At 42.5% G+C, this 13,086-nt stretch overlaps 1 protein-coding gene across 3 annotated transcripts in view; it reads left to right on the top strand.

Moving 5' to 3' along the window:
• unm_sa1614 (un-named sa1614) overlaps window positions 1–13,086 on the top strand; it is a 195,971-nt gene that overhangs the window by 154,282 nt on the left and 28,603 nt on the right. For 2 of the 3 annotated variants that reach the window (XM_078236888.1, XM_078236889.1), the window contains exons 16-18: window positions 1,137–1,228; window positions 5,073–5,259; window positions 6,640–6,725. In XM_078236888.1, coding sequence (XP_078093014.1) covers window positions 1,137–1,228; window positions 5,073–5,259; window positions 6,640–6,725 — 365 coding nt within the window. The remainder of the gene's footprint in view (window positions 1–1,136; window positions 1,229–5,072; window positions 5,260–6,639; window positions 6,726–13,086) is intronic. The other variant, XM_078236890.1, reaches the window with a different exon arrangement.

The raw sequence follows: 13,086 nt of genomic DNA on the forward strand, positions 1-13,086 counted from the left end.
CCATTCATCAAAACTAAGATTGAATGCAAACGGCAATACACATTAGACCAGTGGTTCCTAACTTTTTCAGCAAGACCGCACACTTCATTGAGACAAACAGTTCCATGGCATATCCACATTTTCTCAGCTGAATCGAATGCTCATAAATGTCCCACAATGTTGTAGCAAACCGACAGTGGCCAATCACGTACAAGGGACAGGGCATAGGGTGCCCCACAATCTAGCAATCCACAACAAACGGAACTCTACCGCCTTGCACCTCAGAATCCGAGCGGGCGAGGATCCAACAATGGAAATCCCCGTTCGCCTCAGGCGGGAATTTCCAGTCTCGCCCCAGCGAGGCCATAATATCCCACTGTTTTCTCGTTGTGCGGCCATTCAACCTGTGTGCTCAGTTTAAATCAGCATTCGTACTGAACTTCAGTTTAATTCAAAGCCCTTATACTCAGCGTAACAATAATTACAGTTAAAATGCTAATAAGCATTAGAATTGAAGATATATATACCAATCAATGTAAAACAGAAAACAAAAAACACATTGTTGCACTCTTATATAGTTGTCGCGCACAAACCATCCATTGACTCTGTACGCTTCCCGCTGCCTCGGCAAAGCAGCCAGCATAATTAAGGAACCCCTGCACCCCAGACATTCTCTCTTCCACCTTCTACCGTCGGGGAAAATGATACAAAAGTCTGAGGTCACGTACCAACCAACTCAAGAACAGCTTCTTCCCTGCTGCCAAGAGACTTTTGAATGGACCTACCATATATTAAGTTGATCTTTCTGTACACCCCAGCTATGACTGTAACACTACGTTCTGCACTCTCTCATTTCCTTCTCTATGAACGGTATGCTTTGTATAGCGCGCAAGAAACAATACTTTTCATTGTATCTCAATACATGTGACAATAATAAATCAAATCAAATTTTTTTTAAAGTCAAATCATTAATATTGATATTTAACTAGTCTGATCCACTGGAGCTTGGAGAAGGAATGCTTGCCCATGCTTCAAAACACATGGGTGAGAAACAGAGTCACTCCCGTGCTTACATTACATATGATTTTCTAATAATGGAAGGATTTCTAAGGAGGAATTCTGTAAAATAGTTTCTGACACGTGTATTTTTCTTCCAGGTGGCAAAGAATGTTGGAAACACCAGATTTAATGAACTTATGGAGGCTAATCTCCCAAGTTTATCAGTAAAACCAAGAACAGACAGTCCCATGTGAGTAAAAACCAATCGGAAATTGTAGATTGATAGAAAATTTTAAAAAGAAGCGTGACACTAATTGGTTCAAGGCCACATGGCTATCGTTAAATGCATTCATTCCTTCAGTGTTCATTCTTGGTGCCGACTTCACACAGGCTGCCAATTTATCATTCTCTCCAACAACGTCCAAGGATCTTTCCAGAGTTATTCATATCCTCATTGCCCTAGCAACAAAGGAGAGCAGGTTATTATTTGGATTCCAAGGAGATTTAGAGCCTTCATACAGAACGTTGAATACAGACTCAAATGATAGAATTATTAAACAATAGAATTAAATAATAGAATATTGAATACATATTTAAATAATAAAACCTGCTAAATACTCTTACGATAAAATTATTCCTTACAAACATTGTTAAAAGCAAAAATGCATTTGAAACGTTTGCATATCAAGCTGTCACATAGAATTTCTGTCCTGTGATCCACTTGTTTTTAACCTGAAAATTTGTCGATGAAAATGCGTATCACTAAGTAAATTTTAATCTCTCTCATCTGTAGAGCTCCCATTAATCTGTTGTGCTTCATACATATTAAATAACTTTTGAAATCTTCAAACACACCTCGATAATGCATTGATCTTGTGGCACTGTACATTTACACCACAATTATACAATGTGCAACCATAAGATGTGCAGAACAACCAAGGAAAGAGTATAGGCACAAGACTATTATTGAGGAAGATGTGTTAGGCTGGCTATGGCCCCTGATAATTCACAAGGATATGTTTTAAGTAATGACTAGCTAATATATTATGGCTGTCTGAGGAGGGTTCTTCTTTTCCTAGCAGAGCTCCAATGCCTGGAGCTTATGTATAATTTGCCATATACTCTTCAACCCAGCCCATTTCCTGGGTCAGGAGCCATTGTACCTGCACAGCATGTACCTGAAAGGATTTCCATCATCAAGTACAGATGCCAGTGCAGGGATAGCAATGTGGGGAATGCTTTTATGTAAAAGTATGATTAAGACCAGTTGAGTGAGTGGGCAAGTGCATGGCAGAGGCAGTATAATGTGGATAAATGTGAGGTTATCCACTTTGGTAGCAAAAACAGGGAGACAGATTATTATCTGAATGGCTATAGATTGAGAGAGGGGAATGTTCATCAAGACTTGAGGGTCCTTGTACACCAGTCGCTGAAAGTAAGCATACAGGTGTAACAGGCGATAAAGGCAACAAATGATATGTTGGCCTTCATAGCGATTGGATTTGAGTACAGAAACAGGGATGTCTTGCTGCAGTTAATCAGGGTCTTGGTTAGGCCACACCTGGTGTATTGTGTGCAGCTTTGATCTCCTTATCTGAAGAAGGATGTTTTGCTCCGGTGACGTAGCGAAGTTGATGCCCACAATGGGTGGGAAACTCATTTTAATGGATTTGAATAAATTTCAATCTAATTAACACCCCCTCCACACATGACCACCTCCCTGACACCATATTCCCAAACCTTGCTGACGTGATGTCATGTTTGCGAGATTTACATCAGGTTCACCCAGATGTGTACCTGTCGAGGGGATCCCTTTAAGGGTGTAAGTATAGCTCCTAGGAAGAGGGACATGTCTGGACAGTGCCCTGGCACGGCCAGGTTGGCACAGTGCTGACCTGGCAGTGTCACCCTGTGCTGGAGGAAGTACCAAGGGCAGACCCTAGTGGGAACTTCATGGGAAGGGGTTGGATGGCATTCAATGAAGGGGGGAGGAAATTCTGGCGATGACTTTTGGGGGATGGAGTGGGGAGAAGTGAGGGACATGCCGGCGAGTACTGTTGGGGTGGAGGAGAGGGAGATGCCAATGTTGATCGGGAGGGGGGTAACCCTTTAAAAAGGGTGCCCTGATCTCAGTGTAACTGGATGGGTATGGAAGAGCCATAGCTTGGCATGGGAGAGTATGAGGGGCTATAGAGGTTGGCTGGCAGGATACCTTAGCATTGGGGAAGAGTGCAGGCACAAGGAAGACCTTTTGAAATTATATTTAAAAAGGATCCCTCATGCGGATTATGGTTCACGACATTTCAGGCCTGACACTGTGAAAATTGCAGAGGGAGTACAGCAAAGGTTTACCAGACTGATTCCTGGGATAATGGAGAGATTGAGTCGGTGAGGATTATATTTGCTGGAGTTTAGAAGAATGATGGGGGTGGGGGAGATCTCATAGAAACCTATAAAATTCTAGCAGGATGAGACAGGGTAGATGCAAGAAGGATGTCCCCAATGGCCGGGGAGTCCATAACCAGGGGTCACAGTCTGAGGATATGGGGTAGACCATTTAGGACTGAAATGAGGAGAAATTTCTTCACACATACACTGATGAGCCTGTGGAATTCTCTGCCACAGAAAACAGTTGAGGCCAAAATATTGTATACTTTCAAGAAGGATTTAGATATAGCTCTTGGGGCTAAAGGGATTAAAGGATATGGGGGGACGGTGGGATCAGGTTACTAAATTGGATGAACAGTCATGATCATAATGAATGGCGGAGCAGGTTGATCGAGTCGAATGGCCTTCTGTTCCTATTTTGTATGTTTCTATTTTAAATATATAATACTCACACTTGTATAGTGCCCTATCACTTCATCATTATGCCTCAAAGTATATCATGCAGTGAAACACTTTTGAGTGTTGTGACTTGTAATGTGATAGCCATTCTCCACCAGTAATGCAACACAAACAAACCTGGTTCATCAGGGAAGAACAGCTGCTTCTCTGCTGCCATCAGACTTTTGAATGGACCTACCTCACATTAAGTTGATCTTTCTCTACACCCTAGCTATGACTGTAACACTACATTCTGCACCCTCTCCTTTCCTTCTCTATGAACAGTATGCTTTGTCTGTATAGCGCAAGAAACAATACTTTTCACTGTATACTAATACATGTGACAATAATAAATCAAGAGATCCTGATTTGCTTGATTAAGATTGTTTCTGGTATAAAAAGGATATAAATCTTTATTTTATGGTGAAGATAGTGCAATCGCATGTAACACATCTTGTATGGCAGGAATAAAAGTTCTTTGTTTATGTTGCCTGTCAGTCAATGTTATTTTGAAATTGCTACATTCTTTAGGCTTCCAGTATTGTGCATTTTTTCTGCTGGCCAATAGGATTCATCAGGCTATCACTTTTTAAAATTCTGTCAAGGGATGTGGGCATCGTTGACACGGCCAATATTTGTTGTCCATTTCTAATTGCCCTTGAACTGAGTGGCTTGCTGGGCCATTTCAGAGTCAACTACATTGCTGTGGATCTAGAGTCACATGTAGGGCAATCTGGGTACGGATGGCAGATTTCCTTCCCTAAAGGACATGAGTGAACCAGCTGGGTTTTTTTATCACACTGACTCGAGCTTTATATTCCAGATTTATTACTTGAATTTAGCTGCAGTGGTTGTATTTGAACAAATATCACCAGAATAATAACCTGGGCTTCTGACTTATTGATCCAGTGACTTTACCACCACACCAGAATCTTCCCACATCCTCCTCCCAAACAGTGAAAATCCATGACCCAGTGACTGCAGTCTGAATAACGTCTAATGTTTCACTCCCTTTCTGAGGGATAAAGCATGCCTTACACCTCTTGACTTCCCTCTCGTTAAGGTCTGAGCTCTATATGATAGAATTTATAGGCCCAAACCAACATTGTTCTGTTTCTTGCTGCATACATTTCATCTTCATTTTAGTTACAATTCTTCTTTTTTACAACAGGGCACATCCACATCAGGCAACTGTGAAATAGCAGTCTTTCATTTGGACATCGTTTTACCTAACTCTAAACTGACTGAGATGTTCTGTTATTTTAAAGGACAATGCGAAAAGATTACATCATTTCAAAATACATAGATCGTCAATATGTGAAACAGAACAATAGTGCTCCTGTGACAAAATTGAATAATTTGTACACTGCTGTAAAATGCAAGGATATATTTGCCTTGATACAGGCCTATGCAGAAAAGGTCAACCTTAGTGAATCACTGCCATCATACACACAGGTAAGAGTGGCACTGGTCAGACCAAACTGACTTCCATAGAGTGGTTTACTGAAGGACAAATAAATGTCCATTTGTATTGTACTTTACTAAGTTTCAGAGAAACTTCCCAAATTTCTTCATACACAATGGTATTCGGCCGTCCAGTGAGTACTGTTATTTAGACAATTATAACAATAATTGACAAACGGGAATGAAATGAGATGAATGGCAATTCATTTGTTTTTCTTTAATGTTGGCTGGGAAGGAATGTTGCTCAAGTCACCAAGAAGTTCAATGCTCTGAGATTTTTAGTGTCCTCCTGCTCAGACAGATGTGACCATGGCACCAATATTTATAAAGGGACGATTGGAGTGCCCAGAAAAATGGATAACTTGGAGATCCTAGCAAATTTAATTGGAGAACCCTGTTTAAATGTTATTTCTTTGTTTCCCGAAGAGCAAGCAGTTTGAGACTCTGGCTAGCCGCCGGGCAGAAAGGCTGGAGCTGGTAACCAGGCAGTAGAAAGGGAGAAGGGATGTGCACTGTGGACATGAGGTGTTGGGTGAAGATTATGACAGGAAGGATAATGGGCAGATTGGGGGTGGAAGATCAGGGTGGGGGGATTGTGGGTGGAAGGTCAGGATGGAGGGAGATTGTCGGTGTAAGGTCGGGGTGAGGGGGTTGTGGGTGGAAGGTCAGGATGGGGAGAGAATGTGGGCGGAAGGTCAGGGTGAGGGAATTGTGGGTGGGAGGTCAGGGTGGGTTCCTTTTGTTGCCAGTTTCCCAATCTGTACGAAACTCGTACCAGAGGAGTTAAATCTAAATGTCAATAAGCCATTATTTACATGCAATTATCATGAAACTCTCAGGTGTACACCCAGGCCACCTCCTCTAATGATGACATTAATCCAGCGAGCAGTTTACTCATGCACAGCCAAATGCATCTCTGTTAAATCCTGAAGTTAGTGAGTTGGAGTCATTTTTTAAAATGTAGGTGATACTTTGTAGCTGTCTGAAAGTGCTTGATGCTGGTACTGGGGGCCTTCCATGCCCACTGGGCACTGCAGGGACTTGGGTGCATTATTGACCCCTTTAATCACATTATGACTTAATTTTCTAAGTTTCCTTTCCACTTTGTCTTTTGTTTCGGGTGGTTCCTCTCCTTTTTGGGAGCTATCCCTTTTAATTTATCCCCTCATTAATTTGAGTTAGTTTACTTGGTTTGCCAAAAAGACTGATACTGGGAGCCCTAAGTCAGGAAGTGTTCTCTACCCAGAATGAATATTCTTCACTTTGATGAAAGAAAACAAAGAAAAAATAAATTAAAATTGTGATGAGATTAGTTCCACTCCCTTATTATTTCAAATGTGTTTCCTCTCTACACTTGTGTTTGATTGACAGGAACCAGGAGAGACTGCTCTTCATCTCGCCGTACAGCTTGCTGATCTCACTTCCCTACACATTGTGGACTTTCTTGTGCAAAACTGGTAAGTTACAGTCGTCAGACTTATAACACACTGGTCCATACACCCGATCTCTGCTGGCAACCTGAAGGTCTCCCAGAGGATGTGCTGGGGAACCCCAGAAGTTCCAATACAAGGACTGCAATGGAATTGCCCAGGAAGGTCAAATTTCTGATGGACAATTCCTCTGCACTGAGAGCCATCCAATACTCCAATGTAAATCTGAGACTTTGAATGTTCCAACTGTCTTGACAGAACCATTATCCAGGAATGGTGAGAAGGATTAAAAGCACTTTCAACTTCTGGACAACATTGATACTGATCCTTCCCTCCCAGACCCACAATGGGACCTGCCCGCCTATGCCTCCACCCCATCAACAACCCTGCTGACACCTGTAACTATCCCCCACCCCCTGCCTACCCTCCCACACCCACTGACCACCCAGACCCCTCCAATTGACCACGTGATTCCTAGACCCATCCTACTCACCCACTGACCACCCAGTGCCCCCCACTGACCCATCTTACCCCCAGTGATCACCCAACCTCTCCCACCTTACCAACCCTCCCCTTGACTACCCCAACTGACTACCCGACCACCACCACCACCATTTAAGGATCCCACGCACCCCGGACATTCTCTCTTCCACCTTCTTCCTTCAGGAAAAAGATACAAAAGTCTGAGGTCACGTACCAACCGACTCAAGAACAGCTTCTTCCCTGCTGCTGTCAGACTTTTGAACGGACTTACCTTGCATTAAGTTGATCTTTCTCTACACCCTAGCTATGACTATAACACTACATTCTGCACTCTCTCCTTTCCTTCTCTATGAACGGTATGTTTTTGTCTGTATAGCACGCAAGAAACAATACTTTTCACTGTATGATTGTCTGTAACCATGATTGTCACCCCTCAGAAGTTCTGGCCCATCAGTTGTGATAGAAAATGTATTTAGAAATAGATGTCTTACGAGGATTTTCTCTACCCAATTTAAGAACATAGAACAGTACAGCACAGCACAGGCCCTTTGGCCCTCGATGTTGTGCCGAGCTTTGTCCGAAACCAAGATAAAGCTATCCCACTCCCTATCATTCTGATAAAGACGAGCAAGATTAGTGTACAATTTAAAATGCTTGTCAATCAGACCAGTTTTGCCTCAGTTGTAAATGTTATGTGGACTAAATTTTTGCAACTGTGGTGGCATTGCATTCTCTTTTCCAAGCTTTAGCATAACTTTTCCACCATGAAGCTTTGGTACCCTTGGCAAGGAACTGGAGAGGAGTTAATTTGCTTTACCTATTGGCAGTCTGTTTTTTTTTTTTGCGGCCTATAATTATGAAAACACATAACCCAGTAAAAGTCAAGTTTTTGGGATTTGATGTAACGTCCAGACATGGGATCCTCAAACTTTCTCAGAGTTTCACTGACTTGGAATTACACATGCAACTTGGGAGAGACTAAAATGGTTATTTCCTACTCTTTGTAATGTTGTCTTTGTTTCTATACTGGTGGCGTGGTGTATCTAATCCAGAGAAACTGTAACCAGACTCAAGTAGTTATGTCAAACTGATTTATTTACGCTATGTACACGACATAGATGATGGGCGACTGAGGAGGCAAACTTCTCCTGAGTGCTGACTGCTCGATCTGCTTTATAAGGTCTCCTGCTGATGTCACTGTTACATCATGGTCATTAACTTTTCGGTTAATGTATTACCCTACAATTATGTACAAATTTCCTTCATAATTGTGTTGTCTTGCACTCTTGACTCCCCACTCAATTTAGTCTTCCATTTGATATACTTAAACCCACATTGATAATGTAAAATGCTTTCATTTTGCTGCTTGATGGCAGCCATCTCCTGCAATTCCTTCTGAGCGATAATCTGTTCTTGATTTTAAATGCTTCTATTTATGTGCTTTTAGCTAAGGTCAGTTTTCATCATTTATCACCATCTGTCTCTATCTCCATCTTCACCAGCACATTTCTGAATTAATATTTCACAATTCCTCTCTATTATTTTGAAACACTGCTTTCCAATGGCTGCTCTTTTTATTGCTGTCCTCCAGCTGTCCAAGTTAAGAAGAGCAAGGTTAGTGTACAATTCCAAATGCTTGTCAAACAGACCAGTCAGGTGTGGCAGTGTTGAGTTGATCTCCGAATTCACAATTTGTTGCTTCTGAACGCAAAATTTTTCCGTTAATGTTTTCAGGTCCTTCAGGTATTGCATGTTTTCCATCACTTTACCACGTTTGAACACACCCACAGCTTCATTTAGCATTTCATTCAGAGCAGTCAGTTCCCATTGTACAATTATATGGAAAGAAGGCTAAAAAAAAATTTTCATAGAATATACAGCATGCAGTTTCCTAGGAGATGTGATTAATACCTGAGGGCAGCTGCAGTAGATTTATCTGATTTCGCTAGGTCTTGGCGGGTGAGTGTGAAATGCATTCACTGGGGAAAATTTGAGAACTAAGCTAAAATAACTTAATAGCATTATGAACACTCCACCAGCCCACTTCCCACCTGAAACAGCTGAGAAGTGAGCAGGAAAGTAGTTGCTGGTGTCCTGCAAATTCAGTGGTGGCGATGGCCTAGTGGTATTATCGCTAGACTATTAATCCAGAAGCTCAGCTAATATTCTGGGGACTCGGGTTCAAATTCCAACATGGCAGATAGTGGAATTTGAATTCAATTTTTTTTTTAATGGATTTAAGAATCTACTGATGATGATGAAACCATTATCGATTGTCGGAAAAACCCATCTAGTTCACTAATGCCCTTTAGGGAAGGAAATCTGTCATCCTTACCTGGTCTGGCCTACATGTGACCCAGAGCCACAGTGACATGGTTAACTGCCCTCTCAAATGGCCGCTCAGTTCAACGGTAACTAGAGATAGACAATAAATGCTGGCCAGCTAGTCACGCCCATGTCCCACAAATGAATTTTTTAAAATGTGACCCTTGGCTGTCTGCTGGCATGAAAGTAGTTGTGGGAAGGAATCTCAAAGGAGAGTTGGGGAGGGAGTTCAGAACTTGGGAGGCTGTGATGTTACTCAGAGGACAACTCTACATTACCTTGGCCTCACAGAGGATGTTTTAAAGAAGTGTGTTCTGACCTCTTCATCTTTCTAAGCCCTAACTTTTCCAGCCCATTCAAGCTCGAGTTAAAATAGTGATCGAGGGCTGATGACCCCAGCCAACATATTTATAAAAGAAAAACCACGTCAGATTTGGAAAATTGTCTGCCTTTCCAGATACCTGAATAAGTCACAAGTAGTGGTAGTGACTTGGGGCATTTTAACTGTCCTCACATCTGAGCTGGATATTTTCCAGACAACTATAACTGAAGTTTACTACCTAATAATTGCAGGAACCAAGTAAAGACTATACAATGGGCCCGATTTTACCAGAAATCGCAGTAAAGTTGGGCGTCGGGCCTATACCGCGATCTGCACCCGATTCCGAGCAGATCGCGGCTTTACTGACACCCGATTCGGGCGTGGGTCCGACCCGTGCCCGAATCGGGCGGCCCGACGATTTAAATGCATTAGCATGCATTCAAATCGACTTAATGAACCGCGCGCTCAACTCTACCACCAAATCCCACTTTACCGTCTTCTGGCCCGTTCCGGATCCGCGCTTTTAGCGACCTGCAGAATAAAAGTCCGAAGCGGATTTCTATTATGCAGGGGAACCTCCGAAGCTGTCTCTGCCTTTGTGAAGTCACCATCTTCCTCGACCATCCTTTGCGGACCCCCCCCGCTAACTACCCCGGCAGACGGCCCCCCCCCCCCCCCCCCCACCGGATCAGACCCCCCTGGGAGGTAGGCCCACCCGGCAAACCCCCCCCCCACCGCTCCTGGGATCGGACACCCCTGGGAGGTAGGCCCCCCTCGGCAGAGCACACCCCCAACCTACCTCAATCGCTGGTCTCCCTCCACCATCCTTCCGTTAGCAAGATAAGCTGTATGTTCCTCAGCTAGATCCACTTTGGTCAACACAAAGATAGTCCTTCTGCCTTGTGGGTCCATCTGGCTCACCAAGTCAGTTAAAATACTGTGTTAAGCATCTACTGAACCATCTTGGATACAAAGGATAATGAATGGTACTGGTCGATCTTCCTGGTGCTATCAGTACTGTAACATCAGGAATGGCTGCCGACACCAAGGATATAATTTTTAGCATAAGCAAGGCTTACATGCAGAACCCTAATGCCATTATCCTTTGTATCCAAGATGGTTCAGTAGATGCTGAACGCAGTATTGTAACTGACTTGGTGAGCCAGATGGACCCGTCACACCCCCTCTCCTCCTCCCACCCCCCAAGAGGGTGATCTGGGTCCCGCCCCGCTCTCTCTGCTTTTTTCTCCCCGCCCTGGCGCGCTGCTTCGGATTTTTTTTTCGAACTGCGCATGCGCAGTTCAGAGCTCCGATCGGTCCGGCAGTGCTAAGCCCCGCCCACAGCGCGAATCGGACTGGAGCCGGCAAAAAGCGTATGGGCGCGCTGGAAAGAGGATTCCGGGCTCAGATCTATTTGACGCCCAGATTCAGCACTTAGACTCAAAATGGTAAAATCAGGCCCAATATTATCCATTGCATTACCAGAGCTTCTGTTATTATTAGTATCCAAAAACACAGTGGAAATCTTCAGTGGGTCTAAGAGGATTGAGGGTTTTGAATTGGTGATGTTTCAAAGACACTAGAGATCTTATATACAATTATAACACAGGAATAGGCCATTTAGCCTAACTAGCCCATGTTGCATTCGATTCTGTACACAATAACTAGTTTTAATTCCCCAGATGAACAGTAGACTCAATTCCATGATCCTGCTCTGTTTCCATTACTTTGTATTATATCTATCACCTATCTAACCTATTCTTAAATGTGAGCACAATGTGGGGAGGGTCGAGAGGATGTTTGTTTTTGGGTAGGTAGTTATTGTGTTAACAATTCTGACTAAAGCCACCTTCAACCTACCCACTGCAGGTTTTAACAGAGGTAGCAATGTTGGGTGGTCAACAAAAAAACAGCACACAAAGGAACCATGTGTTCTATTCGAAAAAAGTCAGCTGTTGAAGAATGGAACAAGCACCAGTCTTTACAAACTTTTATATTTAATTATGGGGTTGCACATTATAAGTATATATCTCCTGAATCAACAACCACAATTTTAGTAAATGTCAAAATATAAGGGGCTCAAGCAAATACAATTAATGCCGCACACCTTCATTCAATAAAATACAATTAATATACAATTAACATCCTGATTCCATGTTCCCCATGCCTTACCAACTGCACCCTCACTCCCAATGGATCAAGTAAATTAAATCCAGTCTATGGCCTCTGCTTCAGTCACTAACTCTGACTTATTTCATCTTTGTTTGAACTACTTCAGCCAGTGGAAATGGTTTGTTTGATCCACGCTATTCCATTTTTTAATCATTTGAAAAACAACACTGTTTATTCATCCTTTACTCATCTGTTAACCTTTCCTTTATTTCTTAAAAATGACCCCAATGTTTTAAGTCTTTCTTCATGTTATTTTGATTTGATTTGATTTATTATTGTCACATGTATTAACATACAGTGAAAAGTATTGTTTCTTGCGCGCTATACAGACAAAGCATACCATTCATAGAGAAGGAAACAAGAGAGTGCAGAATATAGTGTTACAGTCATAGCTAAGGTGTAGAGAAAGATCAACTTAATGCGAGGTAAGTCCATTCAAAAGTCTGACAGCAGCAGGGAAGAAGCTGTTCTTGAGTCGGTTGGTACACGACTTCAGACTTTTGTACCTTTTTCCTGACGGAAGAAGGTGGAAGAGAGAATGTCCAGGGTGCGTGGGGTCCTTAATTATGCTGGCTGCTTTCCGAGGCAGCGGGAAGTGTAGACAGAGTCAATGGATGGGAGGCTGGTTTGTGTGATGGATTGGGCTACATTCACTACTATTTCCTTACTGGAGGCAGCGTCTGATGAGTCTGAAAACTGTGGTAATAATTATGGTAATAATTCTATGGTCTCAAAATCTTTTCTATAGGCAAACCGTGAACTGTAGCACTCCTATTGGGATCATACCAATATCATAAATAGAACTATCATTCCATAAACCCTTGCCAGTTCCAAAGTGTACAATACTAAATAACACTTTATCCAGTAGATAATGTACTCTCAGCAATGGCAGACTTTCCTGCCTTCACAATGACGTTCATTTCTTTCACAGCTTGCCAGATATCAGAAGTGACAACCTGGTAACCATGCTATTTAATGATCACTTACCTTTTCAAAACAAAGCTTTATCATCATTCACTGTAGTAAAAATATATATAACTTATGCTGCAGCATTTCGTTATGACATGTGAAGTGGCAACATCTTTT

Source organism: Mustelus asterias, chromosome 20, assembly GCF_964213995.1.
Source record: "Mustelus asterias chromosome 20, sMusAst1.hap1.1, whole genome shotgun sequence".
Classification (NCBI taxonomy): domain Eukaryota; kingdom Metazoa; phylum Chordata; class Chondrichthyes; order Carcharhiniformes; family Triakidae; genus Mustelus; species Mustelus asterias.